Genomic DNA, 17022 nt, shown 5'->3' with positions numbered 1-17022 from the left:
ACAGTTTGGTTACATGTATGCCAGGGGTGGGGAGCCTTTTTCCTATCAATGCCATATCAATTTTTCTAACTAACCTACATTATTGAAGACATTTATCACACTAAGCTCTAATGTGATGGCTGGAACTGCTTCTCTTTGGTGAGGCGTCTGGTGTCAGATGGTAGTGATGATGATGATGATGCTACTCACAGCTGGTTTGCCAGGTTTGCGGTCAGTCAGTCTCAAGCAGAGATGCGTGTTTACAAGAGTCAGTTTTGAAAAGAGCTGCTTGTACGTTGTCGCTTTGCACCTCAATGATTTTGAGTTGTTTGTCAGTGTAGTAAATACATTCAGTTCATTTTGTTTTCTCTTATATCCTGAAACCTGTCGCCAAATGAAGGAGTTCTCACACTGTCACAGCAGCTTTTGTTGTGCAGAGTAGGAAAATGCAGCGTTTCCTCTTTCCAGTTGCACTTATCACAGCTTTAATTTCACTTCAGATGATTTCACTTTTGAAAGCAAAGAGCTAAGAGGCTGCAGACGTCTGAGATTCAGCTCTGAGAGGTTCTTTGTAATGTCCACCATGAAGGCCAAATCACACAAACACTTGTTATCACTGAGTTCATGTCAGGTTTTCCTTCATCTCTTTGAATTATTCCAGATAAACTGACAGTTTGGAGTAATTTTACTTTGTCTGGTTGTAGCAGCTCCACAGCAGCAACAAGGCTCTCCGTCATTAATTCTCCTTCTGAATCAGTTTTCGGCTTCTTAGCTATTAGCTCATTCACCAAAAAATCTGCATAACACTGTCTCTGTCACGATGTGGTCTTGTGCAAGCTACTTGGTGTGCGGCCAAACTCGAAGAGATTGCCCCTCTTCATCGTATGTTCTTATTCCAACTTGCATACATTTCCAGAACAGAACTCTGAACACTGTATAAATCCAGGTTTAAAATTCTTATTTTAATTTTGCTGACAAATTAGAGTCAAAGGTTTTTACAGAGGGGATTTTGGATATCTCTTTTTATCACTCCATAAATCAGAAAATACTGTCAACAGCCACAAAAAATAATTTTTTTCATCTAGTGCATGAAAAAATAATGTTTTCCTCTCTGGGGTTTCCAATTCATGACTGTTCAGATCTAATTTACAGCAACTAAAACAGCAATGATGAAAACACTGACACTGGCTCAGTTAAGCTATGGTGTCATTTCCACTCAGCCTTCAATTCAGGTTCTGTGTTGGTCTTATGATGCAATTTCATGTCATGCATTTGTTTCATATGGAGTTTGAAATGTTTCCTCTGTTGCTGTTCACTATGTAGCTGCAGTCCCTTGTCATTTGACAGCCACCAAAGTAGCCTGTATTCAGCCCGGCCATAGATAAACTCTTACTCTGTCGGCATATGAGCAGCAAAAGCCTAAGATACACACTCACAACTCAACACGTTACACTAAACACAATTTCAGGGTGATTTGGATTGTGTAGGCTGCTTTTCTTACACTCTCAGTAACACACAGGTTCTCTTCGTTTGATCTCACAGCTGTCATGTCTTTCCTTTTATTACTAATCGCATTACCAACTAATCTCACTAACAGGTATGTCTTTGTTGTTTTTTTTTTCATTTGCTGTGCTGCTGCAGTCTCCGACCAAGTGGTACATGAAGCTTGTGCCTGTAAGTGAACTAATCAGTGCTCCGCTCTTTCATCTATGTATCCATAGTGATCTCCACTCCCTCTTACCTCTCTGTCTTGATTGGCATCATTATATCATACATGTGTGTCAACCTGTGACTTCACTGTTTCAAGAGCACGGCTTTTCTTTCTACTCCCCTGTTTTGATGAACAAGTGTTCCCTTGTTTTATATCCATGTGATTTATTATACAGCAAAAATATGAAAAGAAATTATGAGAACACATCTTTAATTATTGGCCATTAAGATAAAGCTGTAGAGTGTGAATTACATTATAAATCAGTTCTCCTTTATTCTCTACACTCTCTATTTAATATAAGGGAATGCTTATTGAAATGCATGGCATACAGACTTTAGGAAAAAGTGTATTTGAACTCAGATTCTCTAACATTCTTAATTATATTTGCTGCTAATAGGAAGGTTTCTGTCAGTGGAACTAGACACCCTTGGGGAATCACTGAAGAGGTCCCAGGGGATTAGCCAAAAATAATGAAAAAAAGATTAATTTTATTACAATTTCATTTCAAAGATGGGATGTCTGGGAGCATTTGCCATGAAATTGTTCCCTGTGCCAGTTTTCACTGTAGACCCTCTTGTAACATTGTCTGTTTTCACCTCAAACATTGTGTGTGTTTTAATGGAAAGTCATGTATATGTTCATGCCACTGGGCTGCACTCACAGCTACTATACATAAAAACTGACGAGTTTGACAGTTTTCCCTTTAGAACACATCATGTAGAGAATTATTATTTGGTAATGTACCACTAGGACTAGCAAGATTATAACATCTGGAAGGATAATCACTTAGCCGCCTCCGTTGTATTTGTGCAGCTCATATTTACCATAGTGGGTTTTGTTCCCTCTCAGTGGGATCACTACAGCTGTTTCTTTTCAACAATTAAAACGTTACACTCTGCACGCTGTAAGACTCCAGATCAGTACCTTCATACATGAGTAAAACTAATAAAGCCTTGATTTGTTCTAAAGTGTTGCTGCTTTGAAAAGACTGCAAAGATAGAGCTGTTTAATTTTGCAGCTGTGATTAATTATTGAAAAAGAAGTCTGGCCCAGTTTGAACTGTAGATGTATGCAGGGTAATTTTGCACAGTGGTGTTTGATTTATAGGTATGTATTTTATGTAATGCAGGCTCGCTACAGGAAGGAGCAGGCCTCGACCCAGCTGGTTCCCTGGATCCCCCCAGTGGACAACCTGCTGAAAGACAGCACGGACGGCTCGGCCCTGGGTGCTCTGCTGCACTTCTACTGTCCTCAGCTGCTACAGTTGGACGGTAAGGAGCTTATTGTTAGTGTTGGCTGAAGTAAGAGTTGTGTGTGTCGGTTTGGGCCAAGATGTCTGCAGGTCCTGCATCGAAGCACAAGCTGGTCGTAATTCATCAGCAGGAGTTTAAGAGCTTTGTTGACCATTAAGCTGTTTCTGCCCATCGAAGACAGCTACGTGCTAAAAAATGCTCATTTTTCAAACCAAAAGAAGCAAATTCTCTCTTTCGATTTTCTCTTTTGAGAAAAGGTTTGTTTGGTTTTATTCCTCACACATTTTCAGCATGGAAAAAAACTGAAAAGATTTTAAATTTTCTTTTCAAAAGCCTCCGGTTACTGTGTTTTGGGATAGATTTGTGTCCTTTGTCCCCTTCAACTGAATGGTTCATTCAGAAGATCAAAGATCAGTCACCAACAAAAGATGGAACATAATCACATCACATTGCTGATGAAGTGTGATGATAATGGGCCCAACACACACACAAACACACACACACACACACACACACACACACACACACACACACACACACAAAGAATACATATCCACACACGCAAACATTCAGTTGAACTGAAAACATTACCAGGACAAAAGATCAATCACTCAAAACTGAATGTATTAACACATAGCTCCACCCACAGGTTGATGATATTCATGTCATGATTGGTCAGTCATTCACAAACCGATCCTCATCACACTGCAGTCATCTCTGCTCTCAAACCAAAACCATCAGCACTGAAAACCACTGTGTGTTAATAACCTGAACCCCTTCAATCCTCAAATTGATACTGGCGTCACTGTGAACCTGACACCTGATGGCTCCCTCTGCCCTCCCAGACGTCTGCCTGAAGGAGAACATGACGCTGGCTGATCGGCTGTACAACCTGCAGCTCATACAGGACTTCTGCAAAGACAACCTGAACAGCTGCTGCCACTTCAGTCTGGAGGACATGCTTTACGCCTCCTCCACCATCAAGGTACCGCTCAAACATTTCTGCATTCAAACACCAAGGTTTCATTCCCAAAATGAGACATTTAGTTTTGTCAGTTAGTTGCTGTAAGTCTTTCACTTACACGATGATGAAACCTGCATGGACTGGAGCCTTTGGGAGTTTTGGGAATGAAGCTCAATGATAATTTGAAACTGTCAGTGAAACTTTCACTTATTTCTTGTCTGAAATAAGTGACATTGTCACAGAGCAGAAATCTCTTGGTTGTGTTTAAAATGGGAGATCCTCGTGTTGTGATACTGATCTTGTTTGGCTGGTGTCCAAAGCTCCTCTCTGCAAACCGATTCTCCACTCTGAAATTGCTTTTTCAGTTAGTTTGTAATAGTCATTCCAGTCTTGGAAACGCATCTGTCAGAATATAAACTGCTGAACTACTGACTTTTCGAAACTTACCCTTTAAAATGTGCCAACAGTACACAGAAAAAGACACCATCTGAAAATGTAATGAAATGGCTGTTAACATTAAATCCAAGGAAGTGGTGTTTCTTAAAAGCCTGGGAGTAATGGGAGGTCTTAGTTTGCACATTTACAAAACGACAGACGAATCAGACTGTTGAGTTACACTGAAGCAAACGGTCGTTTCCATGAAGGATACAAATCCTGTATGTGTTTGTTCATTCATGAGTTTTTGTGACTAAACAGATTAGAAAGCCATATGGTGTGGTGTCCAGCGAGAAAGGCTAAATGAAACAGGAGAAACGAGCAGCTCTGTAAGCCAGTGTGGTGAGTCATGTGGTGGAAAAAACCATTCAATCCAAACTATCTCCACCAACCACAAGCATGGAGAGCTGCGCTCACCCCGCTCTCCCACCATGTCTGGATGTGTTTTTTCATTCTCGCCTCACATACTCTTTCCTTGTCTTTCTTTATTATTCCTCTTCCTCTTCCTTTTTTTCTGGTAATTTCCTCCTCTAACTTAATCTCCCTGTACCTCTGCCTCTCTTTCTTCCTTCTTCTTCCTTTTACTTTACTGTGAAGTGACATATACAGTTGTATACACCTGGTGTATAGGTTACCTGAGATCAACCAAAAGTCTGGTAAAAAATAACCAAAGGTGGCAGAGTGTTGTTCAGGGAGTGTTGTTCTTGTGGCTACAGGAATCCTCAACATCACAAAATAGCAACTCCCACTATTCTGCCACACAAAAAGCAGAGTGGCTCCCACCGAGACGGATGCTGGTTTGGTGTAGCTTTGTGTCCGTGCTGTGTGTTCTGTCCCTGATGTGTCCATCTCAGTGTGTTTTGCCTGAGAGCTGCACAAGCAGTGGAAAAAAACAGTTGATGTGTCTGGATGACATTGACTTTGCCTCAGCATGTCCTCTGACAGAAAACTGTTGTTCTCAGCACAGACTGGACGCAGGTCACTGAAAGGACAAACATGAGTAGGCTGTCTAAAGGAAGTAAACATCAACTTTCAAACCAGAAACTTAAAAACATGCTGTTTGCTGTGCAGCCATAGCTGCATTTTCACACACTAAATTAAATATAGTAGTCGGGCAAGTTGAATTGATGACATGGACTTTCTAGACACTGTTGAAAGACTTGGAAATAATCTTCTCTCTCTCTCTCTCTCTCTCTATATATATATATATATATATATATATTACCATTGCAATATCATATTCTGTGATCATGTGCTCCATCTGAAGCTACAAGAAAGAAGAAAAGTTGAAGAATTTCACAGAGACCTGAAGTATTGGAGTCTGGATGTGAAAATAGAGCAATGCAGTTTCTCAGTAAAAGTAGCAGCAGTATTGATATTTGTACTAAAATTATAGTAATATGCATAAAGCATTATGAATCAGGGATAAAACACTCATTTTCATGTTATGTATCTCACACTCTAAGGATCCCAAAGCTCACACACATCGACTAAATACATGCTATCTAAAAAGAAATAATTGAGTCATGTGAACGAGCCAGTAGTATTTTGCTGATGCTGATGCTGATGCTGATTTCAGGAGGGATGAAAAAAAAAGTCCCAGCAGGGCAGAGTTATTGCCTGAGAGCAGCAGTGCAGCCAGAATTGCACGCAGAACCAGTTCGATTCAGCAACCTTGACCCAGTTTCCAGGCAGTCACGCCCTCAGTAGCTGCGCGGCGTGGCCCGTCATACTAATGGAGACCTTATTATAGAGACTGAGCTGAGACATTTAACGGGGAGGGGAAGCGAGAGAGGTGTTGATGTGGAAGAAAATGGAAAGAGGAGAGGCGAGACGAGGAGGAGCGACACCGACGCGAGTGAGACAGTTAGAGAGGAGATGGAAGAGACGGATGACGTGTTTAAACATGCCCATCACTGACGTCTACACACAGACACAGAGACACACACACACACTGTGACAAATATCACAATCAGCTGAAAGTGTTCTGTGCTAATCACTCCACCAGATGTGATTTAGATTGTCCATTTAGAACAAAGAACATCTACTATCATCAACTATACAGAGACCAGTTTCTCAATTATGATTGAACCACGTAGATAAAACAAACACAATTCTTGATTGTATGTCAATCAGGGCTGCAACTAATGATTATTTTCATTATTGATTAATCTGCACATTAATTGTCAGAAAACTGGCCATTATAAATTCCCAGAGCCTGAGATAACATATTGAAATATCTTATTTTATCCAACCAACTGCAACAAATCCTCACCTTTTTGCAAGGGAATGAAAATCATTTATATGATTCATTAATTATGAAAACACTTAATGAATAATTTTGTGTCAGTCAACTAATCAACAAATAGGCTCATTGCTTCAGCTTTAATATTAATATGTATGCTGTTCAGTGTGAGATAAAGGTGACACATAAGCATTCAGTGAGATACCTCAGTTTAGGTTAAACATGAGGGCTAGGCTGTAGCTGGTGTGGGTGAGACGAGATATTATCAGCCAGCCAAAGAAATCGCTCTATATGTGCAGCTGAGTGAGTGTCTGCACACACACACAAACACACATACCAGTCTGTGTGACATCCTCGTGTCAGACTCCACTCGCCTCTTTGTGGCTGAGTGTGTGGAGTGCTGCACATAAAACCACCAGAATTAATGGTCTGTTCCATACCCTCTCAAGGTACCACAAGACTTTTGATGAAAGTCAACATAAAACACAACATTTTGCATGTTTGGATCAGTCCACTTTATATTCAGTGGGTCTGGATAAGAGACAATAGACCAGTCTTCAACACCCAACCCCCAAAGCCATAGAGTAGACACATTGCTTAGGACCATTCTCCCCTCATGGACACCAGGCTAGTAAATCACGTCAGCCCACTCCCATTTACTGGCTCTTCATTTAATTAATTTACACACCTCTAAATTACCATCTGTGGATCCAAGAAGGAGAAATAAAACTCATCAGCTTTGGTCTTTTGCCAGCATTTGCAAAGGTTTGTAGCAGACATGCTGTGGTTGCCCTAAGGCAATTAACACACTTTCTGTAATTCATAAACTGCCTCTTCAAGATGTCTTTAAGTCTGCTGATCATTTCTCATCATTTGAGATCAGCAATGAAGGAGGCACGTTTTTAAAGATTTTAACTACAGTTCTCTGCTTCATTAAATACCCTGACTTACATTGTGTTTGAGTCAAAAGGTCGAGTGATTTGCAATGAGTTAGCAGGTAAAAAGTGCCAGGATCATGTGGCGTTCAAGTGAACATTGTTCTTGTCAGTGTTGTAATATCCTTTCATCGGTTTTCGCACTGACATCCTTAACTGGAAGCGTTTGTGTCTATGTGTCTGTGTGTGGCCACTTCAGAAATTTGAGCAGGGAGGCTGATTCTTCTTTAGATTTTATTTTCCACTTTCTACTCTCGGGTTTTCTGCGGGCAGCTCAGGGCAGCCTGATGAACTTGGCGGTAAATCAAGAGAGTGGGTTTTCCAGATTGGAGTGAGTCTGTCTGTCTGGCTGCAGGACCTAGATCCTTTAATCAACCCTCCGGCCCAATGATCATTGACATTAATGCCCAGTGAACGTGTGTGTGTGTGTGTGTGTGTGTGTGTGTGTGTGTGTGTGCGTGTGTGTGTGTGTGTCCATGCCAAATGTTCTGCTGAGTTGGATCATGCAGTTTGTGAGTTCGTACATGTGACCTGCTGTGTGCATTTTTATGCATGCAAACCTGAGACATTGCCATTTAAATGTTGCACAGGTCATGTGTGAATGTGTCGCACATGCAGGGTGGGCTGTTTGTGCCCATCCCTGTTGAGTGGATTAGCTCCGTCCACCCCCACCTCCCTCAACCCCTGAGCTCTCTTCTAGTAATCACCAATCAGGTCCCTGTTTTCATCCTGAGAGTGACACACGCTCAAATCTCCAAACAAACAGATCTGGCAACACTGCAGCCCTGGCAGAGGGAGCAATGCCAGCCAGTGGGGAGATGGGTGGAGTGGTGGTGCGGTGGTTGGTTGTTTTGGGATCTGTGTGAGTGTGTGTGACTGCTGACTGGTGGTATTAAGCGATAACACTCACACCTGGTGTGTCAGTGGTAGTCAGGAGGACAGATGGGAAGAGAGAAGTCAGGTTGGGCTTTCTGCCACCAATCCCGGCTGAGCGGACGACAGGAGATCTTTGTCTCTCTCTATTTCTTTCTTGCTTTCTTTCTTTTCTTTCTCCTTCTTCTGTTCATCTTAACCCGTTGAGGAATGCTACACATGCTGAACACACCTAAAGGTAACCAGCACTTTGGTATTTGACTGTAATTCAGTAGGAACGAGCTATTTGATGTCAGAGTTGTAAGACCGGCAAACGTAATCACAGCATGGGGTGAAAAAGCTGAACATTTTGACTGAAACTCTAGATAAAGCAAATGTTCAGTTTGTATGTAAAGATGATTTTCCTGCTCTACTTTAATTACTTTGGTAACCATGTGCAGCACAGATTGTCACACCTAGACTCACAGCGACACACATTTTCACAGGTTTGCTGCTCTACATTCTATTTTGTGAGGTTAAAAGGAAAAAAAGGAAAAATGCTGCAGTAACAGCCCTGGGGAGCCACCGACTGGTGTTAATTGCCTCTGCCCCTCCTGTTGTGATTTTGGGATGCAGTCGGGGGCTTAAGGCTTGTATATGTGAGGTATGTGAGCTCGCTGGTGTGTGCTTGGTAGAGCAAAATGTTGCTGATGAGGTGAATCAGGTATCTTTAGAGCTGAGCCATGCAGCACTGTCTTTGTCTGGAGACCACGGACTGAGGGCGGGGAGGGGGCTTGTTTCCTCAAGGTCGTCCCTGCCTCACTGCACTCGTTTTGCATATGTATGTGCAATTTTAAGTGAGTGCCAGCATGTTCACTGCAAAAACCATCCAATTTGGCACAGTAATTTATTAAAGACAGATTCTTGAAATATGTAAAAGTAGCAAAAATCTGCCTGAGCTGGATTCACAATCCAAATAACTTGTTTTTGATCGGAGGAATTTTACTTTTTCTTTCCTTTGTTTCAAGGTAATGCTGCTAATTTTAAGTGTTTTCAAAGTTTTTATATCGCTCATGAAGGCACAAATCTTGACTCACTGAAAATGCAGTGTTTGGACTGAATATGAGACTGAATGGATTTTCAGCCTTACTGGTTGAGCCATGTGGTGTTTTGAGTAATGTTTGTTGAAGGTTGTATGTGTGATTTTCTTTCAAATTTGACACAATTTTCCTTTGTAGAAAAGGAACAAATGGATTTGGGAAGGTGAAACACTGAGTAAAATGACTTTGAAAGATGGATATTTTTTGCAGTGTCCTCAAGCAGTTTGACCTCCCACTGTATGTTGACCTGATTCAGACGTGAACATGGCCTGGCACAGCGGAGGCAAAGGTCCCGCCAACATTTCTTACCCGATGTAATTCAGGTTGACCGGCTGAATTGCATGCCGGTGATTGAGAACAGAAAAAAAAATAGCTGACCTCCATTTGACGAATCAGGTTAATACCTTAATCACTCCTCTTAACTACACAGGTACCATTGACATTAGTGGAAGTAAGAGGAAGATTAGCTAATCAGGCATGTGAAAAGCCATGATGTTGATTACACTAACATAAGTTCTTGCAGTGTGAAAAGCCTGACTCTTAATAAGTCAGGAAAGCTGTTTCTTTAATTTACTTGAATGACACTCATTCCTTGCTGAAAAGGAAAATGAATATAGGTCCCTTGTAAATTACTCCACTTTAGGTTCAACTACTGTATGAAGCATCTTTCTCTTAAGAGGATACTCTGTGAAATGGAGTAAGATTAGTGAATTATTTATATGCAGACTGGAAGATACTGGAAGAATATTCATCGCCTCAGGTTCTCTCTGTAAGGGTTAACAGAGACACCTGCTGGATACCTTGGTACAGTGCAGTTGTATGGCAGTTAGTGTGGGTGAAGCGACAGCAGGACACATACAGAATTTGCTCACCATTACAAACATGTTTCTCTTTGAAGCTTCATTGGGCTGTTTTTAATCTTTCTCTTATTTAAATGTTTCCACAGAATAACTACCTGGTGTTCATGGCAGAGCTGTTTTGGTGGTTTGAGGTAGTCAAGCCGTCTTTTGTGAAACCAAGAATGCTGGACAACGAAAGCACAGGCAAGTCTTTAATTCAGACCTTAAGGTAGCAAAGTGCTAGAAGTAATCATAGTCGTAAAGGTACCTGTAGGCGGATTTTATCTGAAACATGCATAAAGCAAAGTAATAATGGTGAAATTGAAGCACAGTGTATTGTTGTAATCCGTTGTAAAAGCACAGTTTGATCATTTTATCTCTGTTGTGTCACCACAGAGCCCTCGTCCTTGTTGAAGAATGTGCCGGCCATCCCCATCTCCAAGGCAACCAAGAGAAGCTTTATGGAAAGACCCCCAAGTCCTGAAAGACCCAGGTATGCCAGTCCAAATTATGGTAATCAACGTGATATGTGCATTTCATGTGTACTTCCAAAAGTGTGCAAGCAAGACTTTTTCACTTCCAGTCGAGTGGAGCTGCTAGTAGTTTACGCTGGTTGGTGGGCAGTTTACAGGTGTGAATATATGGGACTGATTAAGCCAAATAAGATCTTGTACAGCAAAACCCTCGTCTGGACAAATTAAAGCTTAAAAGAACAATGAAAATATACATTATAATGTGTAACATTTATCATTCTCTCTCTCTCGTTCTATAGTTTGCCCCTCCGACCCCAGCCTCGAAATTCAGGTGATTTATTTATTTATTATTCTTTTTTATGTATTTATTTTTTTCCCCAAATCGTATTAGGTATAAATCACATCCTCTGTTTTGATTCTAACTTTGCTTACTCGTGTCGTCCAGGAGAGATCAAGAGGTCCACCTCAATGTCCTTTGTTGATGGCAACCTCGGCACTTGGCCCAAAGAGAAAAGGTTTGTAATACTGTAGTCTTGTTCTTGTGCTGCTCATTTAAAATATCCAGTCCCTGAGAGAATTCATTATCACATGGGGATTAAGAAAAGAATATCGTGATGCTGCAGACTTTTTCCTCCAATAATATTTTGCAATTTCTCTTAAGTACAAAACAGTCTCTAAAGATTTAATGATAGTTTCTTTATTGTTTTTCTGTTAAGGTCTGGGCCCTATGGAGTGTCTTTTGACATCCCCTTTGACAAAGAGGAGTGTGCTCCTGTCCCTCTTTCCTCCACACGTGGCATGGTGAGGTCTGTCAGCACTGATGATGGTTCTGGCTTCAAGGTCCAACACCTTCCCCGTGGAATGAAGCGTAACCTGTCCTTCCAGCCAGTGAACGGTCAGAGTATCGGCATTGAGGAGGAGGGCTGCCCAGACAGCCTGGCTGGTGTGGAGCCTGACAGGCGAGCATACCCCAACGGACATGGAAGTGTCATGGCAACAGCTCCCTCCATGGAGGAAGCCCTCCAAATTATCCACAGCCCAAGTAGGCTCCCACTGGAGGGGATCAACAATGGGTTCTTTCTGCACAGTCAGGGCCACGGGGCTGGTGTTGGTGCACTGGAGCCAGTGTCAGAGTTGGACTCCAAAGGGCCTCTGAGCCCCACAGATACCACAGAGGTGGACACTGGCATTCACATCCGAACAGAAGACATGCTGGATGAGGATTCCTCTCTGAAAGACTGCTCTGTGAACATGGACCTGGATATGGACACGCCAAGCCCCTGCCCGAGCAGTCAGAGCAAATCCCCCGCAGGAGTGAAGATGACCAGCTTTGCCGAACAGAAGATGAAGAAGCACAGTCCATCAGCGCTAGACTCAGGGAGGTGCAGCAGCAGCTCCCTAAAGACCACTCCTGAGGGCTCTGAGTTTGGCCTCCCGTTATCTGTCTCCTGGGCCCCGACCCCTGAGCACAGCCCCATCCATCAACAAACCACACCAACCCGCACTGTTCAAGCATTGTCCACACCTGTACAACTTCCACCCAACGATCCCGCTCAGGTCATGGCTACAGAGATGGTACAATTGAGGATGAGGCTGGAGGAAAAACGCAAAGCCATCGAAGCACAGAAGAAGAAAGTGGAGGCTGCTTTTACGAGGCATCGGCAAAAGATGGGTCACTCTGCGTTTCTCAATGTGGTAAAGAGAAAAGGAGACGGGGCTGCCACTGGAGAGGAAGGAGCAAAAATAGAGGGAGAGGGCAAGGCAGCAAGTCCCACTGTCAAGTTTGGGAGGAGCAAGGCAGACACGCCTGATGGGGCAGAGCAAAGCAGCACAGGTTCCTGTTGGACTAAGTCACCTGGTGCAGGAGAGGAGGCTGGGCAAAGTCCCGCTCAGCTAACCGAGGTAGATCTCACCGAGTATACGCGTTCTATTGAGAAACTCAACCATTCATTAGCGTTCCTTCAGACTGAGATGCAGCGACTGGCTCAGCAGCAGGAAGTGATCATGGCCATGAGGGAGCAACAGCATCAGCAGGCGTGGGTCATCCCTCCTCCACATACAAACCCATCACCACAGAAACACAGTCGAGCTGGAGCTGTCGCTCGATCCTCAGGACCCTCTTCTCCTGCAGACTCCCCCCGTTCCACCCACCGTTCTCCAACCAGCATCAAACGCAAATCCGCCTCCTTCCACTCACGTAATCCTCGCGCCGCTCGTCCCAGCGAGCTAAAACTGGCCCCTTACAATCGGGTCCTAACTGCCCCGCAGTCTGTCGATAGCATCCCCAGGCTACGGCGATTTTCTCCCTGTCAGCCCTTGGCAAGTTCCTTTGTTTACATGGGGGAGAAACCAGGACCTGCCAATCCAACGACAGTGGCCTCAGATGGAGATAAAAACAAGGAGATGGACTCACTCCTTTCCCCAGAGAGGGAGCTTGCCAGTATATGTGTAGCCAACTCACCCTCCAGCTCCCCCAAACTGCAGAACAAAAGAGAGCAATCTGAATGCCAAACCCAGATAACAGAGCAGCCGAAGACCGCTGACATGGAAACAGATGACGAGAAAGTTCAGAAGTCGTCTGCGGATCTCAAACCTACCGCAGGGTCATCATTTCCTGAGGTTCTGGCCCACCCTGTGGTCGAAACCTTTGTGGTGACACCTACAGAGATTCCTCCCCAGCCAGAAGCCTCAGGTCAGGTGAAGAGCAGCTTGATTGAGGTTCCTCTGTCAGTCGTGAAGCCACTGGAGGATCTGACACTTGATGATGGTTTGGAGGTGCAGCAGGTCAATGCGGAAGGCTCAGATTACGAACAGAAGATGTGTCGTGGTTTCTTCTTCAAGGTAGGCTGTGGATTCAAAGAACTGTCACCATATTACACAAAGAAGCTCCTTCACTCATTTTCACTTTCATTTATCCAACCCTTGTTTATATTTTGTAGCACTTTCTCTTGTCATAATCAAAAGAGTTCAGTGAAGAGTTAATATTTCTTTATATAGCATAAGATAAGATGTACAGTATTTGTCCCCAGTGGGAAATTTGTTTGGAAAAAAACAACAGGCAATACGAAATCATGAAAAACGCAGCATGTAGTGTCGGGGGTCCCAACCATGTAGTGCTACTGGAAGTCTTGAAATGCAGTGGCACAGTTCTTGGAAAAACAAGGCGGTCACATTTGAACCTGGGGCAGCCATTTTTGTTCCTAACATGAGATGATGAACGGTTCAGGAAACATGAGTACAGCATCCTCTTCCCCATTGGAAGATGGGGGGCAGTCTGGGCCTCGATGTAGGTCATAAAACTGGGGCTGTTGTGAATAATTCAGGCACAGCTGTGGAAATGTGGGGTTGAAGAAGGGTTGAATAGATAGTGAGGGGCGGATGCAGATGGATGAGCAAAGGATGCTCACATGAAAGAAAAGTCTAAATGATACCAGTTTGTACAGAAATTAGCAGCCTGGTGCGCCTATGATAGAAAGAACTGAATTCAAAATGAATTTGTTATTGTGGTGCTGGAAAAGCATGACTTACAGCAATACAGGTCGGACCTCTTGCTATACTCATGGCTCCATGCAGTCTATCTTAACTGCAGTGCAATGTTGCCAAATGTAATAACGTAAAATTGGATAATAAAAGTTGTCTAGCAGAACACAGAGGAATGATTCCTTTCCGGCCCAGATGAAAGTCCTCTTTGTTGTTGCCTCTGCCAGCCTATTTACAGTCTCATTTAATTACACAGAGGAGAGCTGACCTTTCACATCAACCACTCAGGTTTTGGATCATCTCATTCATTATATCAGATTAGGTGAATAGGCAGGTGTAAATAGTATCACACAAAAATAACACTCAGCTCTGCCTCTTGATCTGTGTCACAACAGTAGAAGGTCAACTTTGCTCAATGAGCAGCTGCTACGAAACAGTAATGAATAATATTCGCTGAATGTTCCTGGATTTTCATTCTGCTTAGCGCACACTTTACCTCAGACAGTGTGAGGCGACTGACTTTGTTTCCTCCGTGACTCAGGCGGACGGAAAGGCCGTGGAGAACATGGCTCAGAAGAGGGCTGCGCTGTTGGAGAAGAGGATGAGGAGGGAGAAGGAGAGCCAGCAGAAGAAGATGCAGCAGGAGGCCGAGTTGGAGCAGAAGAAGGAGGAAGCTCGGTGTGTTGGCACAGCTGGAAAAAAAGTCATTACACATTCTCAGAGCTCGCAGGTGTAGGACAGCAGTTCTACAAGCTCTTTTCTTTAGTCTGGCAAATGTTAATTCATTTACAAAGATTGTAATTAAATTAATATCCAATTGGACAATTATTCTAAATTCTTGATATGATCATTTCATATTTTTTGTCTATGCATGTGTCCTTTTTTATCTATTTCTGTCTTTTTCCTTTCTTTTATTCATTTTTTTCTTGTTATTGGTTTAAATGAACCATATGCAGCGTTCACTGCCTCTAGGTTTTGCACTAGAGCCCCAGCATCAGGGGCCACAACAAAATGGGCGCGTTGGCCAGACCTCTTCCCCAACCAGAAACCTCAAAGCCACCAGACTCCACTGACAAAAACAGCCATTGAACCTCACAGATAACCGTTAGACATGCTTCATCCAAACTCAACAGAAACAAAATTACACTCACCAAAACCTGCTGTACATGAATAATGTACAGCATTCAGAGCTGTTTCTAGCTAAGGCACTGACTTCCTCTCACCCCGCTGTTCTGTCTGTTCAGACTGAAAGCAGAGGAAGAGCGCATCAGGAAGGAGGAAGACAAGGCCAGGAGGGAGTTCATCAAGCAGGAGTATCTGAGGCGGAAGCAGCTAAAACTGATGGAGGACATGGACACCGTCATTAAACCTCGACCAGCCGGTGGGGCCAAGCAGAGGCGGGGTCGCCCCAAGTCCATCCATCGTGACAGCATGGACTCCCCCAAAACCCCTGTCAGAGCTGCCACAGGTAACCATGGAGATGACCCCGACTCAGAGAGGTCAAGGTCATCCCATCTGTCCAATCTGTTTCCTGCTGCCACTTTGCTTTGTGCCACCTGGTTTATATAGTCAAACAGAAAACTAGTTATCTAATTTAGTCAGTTTAAGCTTTGAGCTGGGTAATACTGGCGTTGATATTCCCTTCTATAACTTTATATGTTGTATTTATAGCCTTATCAATATTATCAATATTAAATCTAACAGGAAATGATTGTTGTGTCTAACAAGCCAAAATAATACAGTAGAACTTGAATTTAACCAGATATACTAAAGGAGCAATGCAATACTAGTGCGTGTTTGTATGTGTTTTAGTATTTCAGTTAAATTTAGAATCATGTGATGTATATTAATATATATGTATGCATGTTTTATAGGGTGTGTCCTTATGTGTGATTTTCTGGATGTGAGAGTTAATTTTAGTCATTGCACTGAGGCTGCATTGCTCTGTGACAGGGCTGGCACAAAACACAGCAGACAGCCGGGTGTCGTCGTTGTTTCGTGGTGTCGGTGTAACTGTGTCGTGCTGTGCCACATCTCGTCTCACATCCAGGTTCACGCCAACGTGTCTTTTCAGTCTCCAGCTTGTCCCTCGCCTCCCTCAACCTGGGAGACAGCGACAGCGTTCACTCTGAGAAGAGATCGCCAAGGTGAGATGTTTTTGCAAGTCTGTAACTGCTGATGTGACATGTGAAATGCAATATTTGGCGTATCGTTTTAATATGAACTTAAATTTTGATGCTTTAAGGGGATTTCATACTATATTCAGCAATATGGGAGTGGGACATGTTAAGTAAAACAAGTGTGAAAACCTCTATGCATTCATGCTAGTTTGTTGTTTGCTTCATGATCAAAGATGGGAGTTGAGTGAAAAAAAAAAACACTGACTTGGCACCATAATGCTAATGCTTATGTTGGGAATAATTCACCATTTTAACCTGGTTCACTTGCTCAAAGAATTATTGCTACTAAGCCACTGTAAATGAGAATTAAACCCATGCATAATAAGTAGAGCAAAGGCACAGTGAATTCCACAGGGCAGAGAATTCAGATTAACGATGTTAAAGTAACAGCAGGTGTTTTGCCTGAAGAGCTGATGAAAATACTTGATATCTTACAAATTTTGTCTTGAACTGTCTGTCAAGTGCAGTAATTGTGATCATTCCTGACCTGTCTTTGTTTTTTTAAGGCCAACCTCGCCAGACTAACTCCGCTTCTCAGGTCTAACATTTGTCCTGTGCTCTTCTATCTTCCTTCTT

At 43.0% G+C, this 17022-nt stretch overlaps 1 protein-coding gene across 2 annotated transcripts in view; it reads left to right on the top strand.

Annotated features, from left to right (window-relative positions):
* Positions 1–17022, top strand: part of camsap2a (calmodulin regulated spectrin-associated protein family, member 2a) — a 50573-nt gene that overhangs the window by 28581 nt on the left and 4970 nt on the right. Inside the window, exons 5-14 of one of the 2 annotated variants that reach the window (XM_041934771.1) lie at positions 2820–2961; positions 3789–3928; positions 10421–10517; positions 10710–10806; positions 11086–11117; positions 11232–11301; positions 11503–13627; positions 14808–14944; positions 15511–15734; positions 16341–16413. In XM_041934771.1, coding sequence (XP_041790705.1) covers positions 2820–2961; positions 3789–3928; positions 10421–10517; positions 10710–10806; positions 11086–11117; positions 11232–11301; positions 11503–13627; positions 14808–14944; positions 15511–15734; positions 16341–16413 — 3137 coding nt within the window. Of the gene's footprint in view, positions 1–2819; positions 2962–3788; positions 3929–10420; positions 10518–10709; positions 10807–11085; positions 11118–11231; positions 11302–11502; positions 13628–14807; positions 14945–15510; positions 15735–16316; positions 16414–17022 lie in introns of both variants that reach the window. The other variant, XM_041934770.1, reaches the window with a different exon arrangement.

The sequence above is a fragment of the Chelmon rostratus genome, chromosome 4 (genome assembly GCF_017976325.1).
Source record: "Chelmon rostratus isolate fCheRos1 chromosome 4, fCheRos1.pri, whole genome shotgun sequence".
NCBI lineage: Eukaryota > Metazoa > Chordata > Actinopteri > Chaetodontiformes > Chaetodontidae > Chelmon > Chelmon rostratus.
The sequence above is the reverse complement of the archived record's forward strand: the minus strand, read 5'-3'. Positions and strand labels throughout refer to the sequence as shown.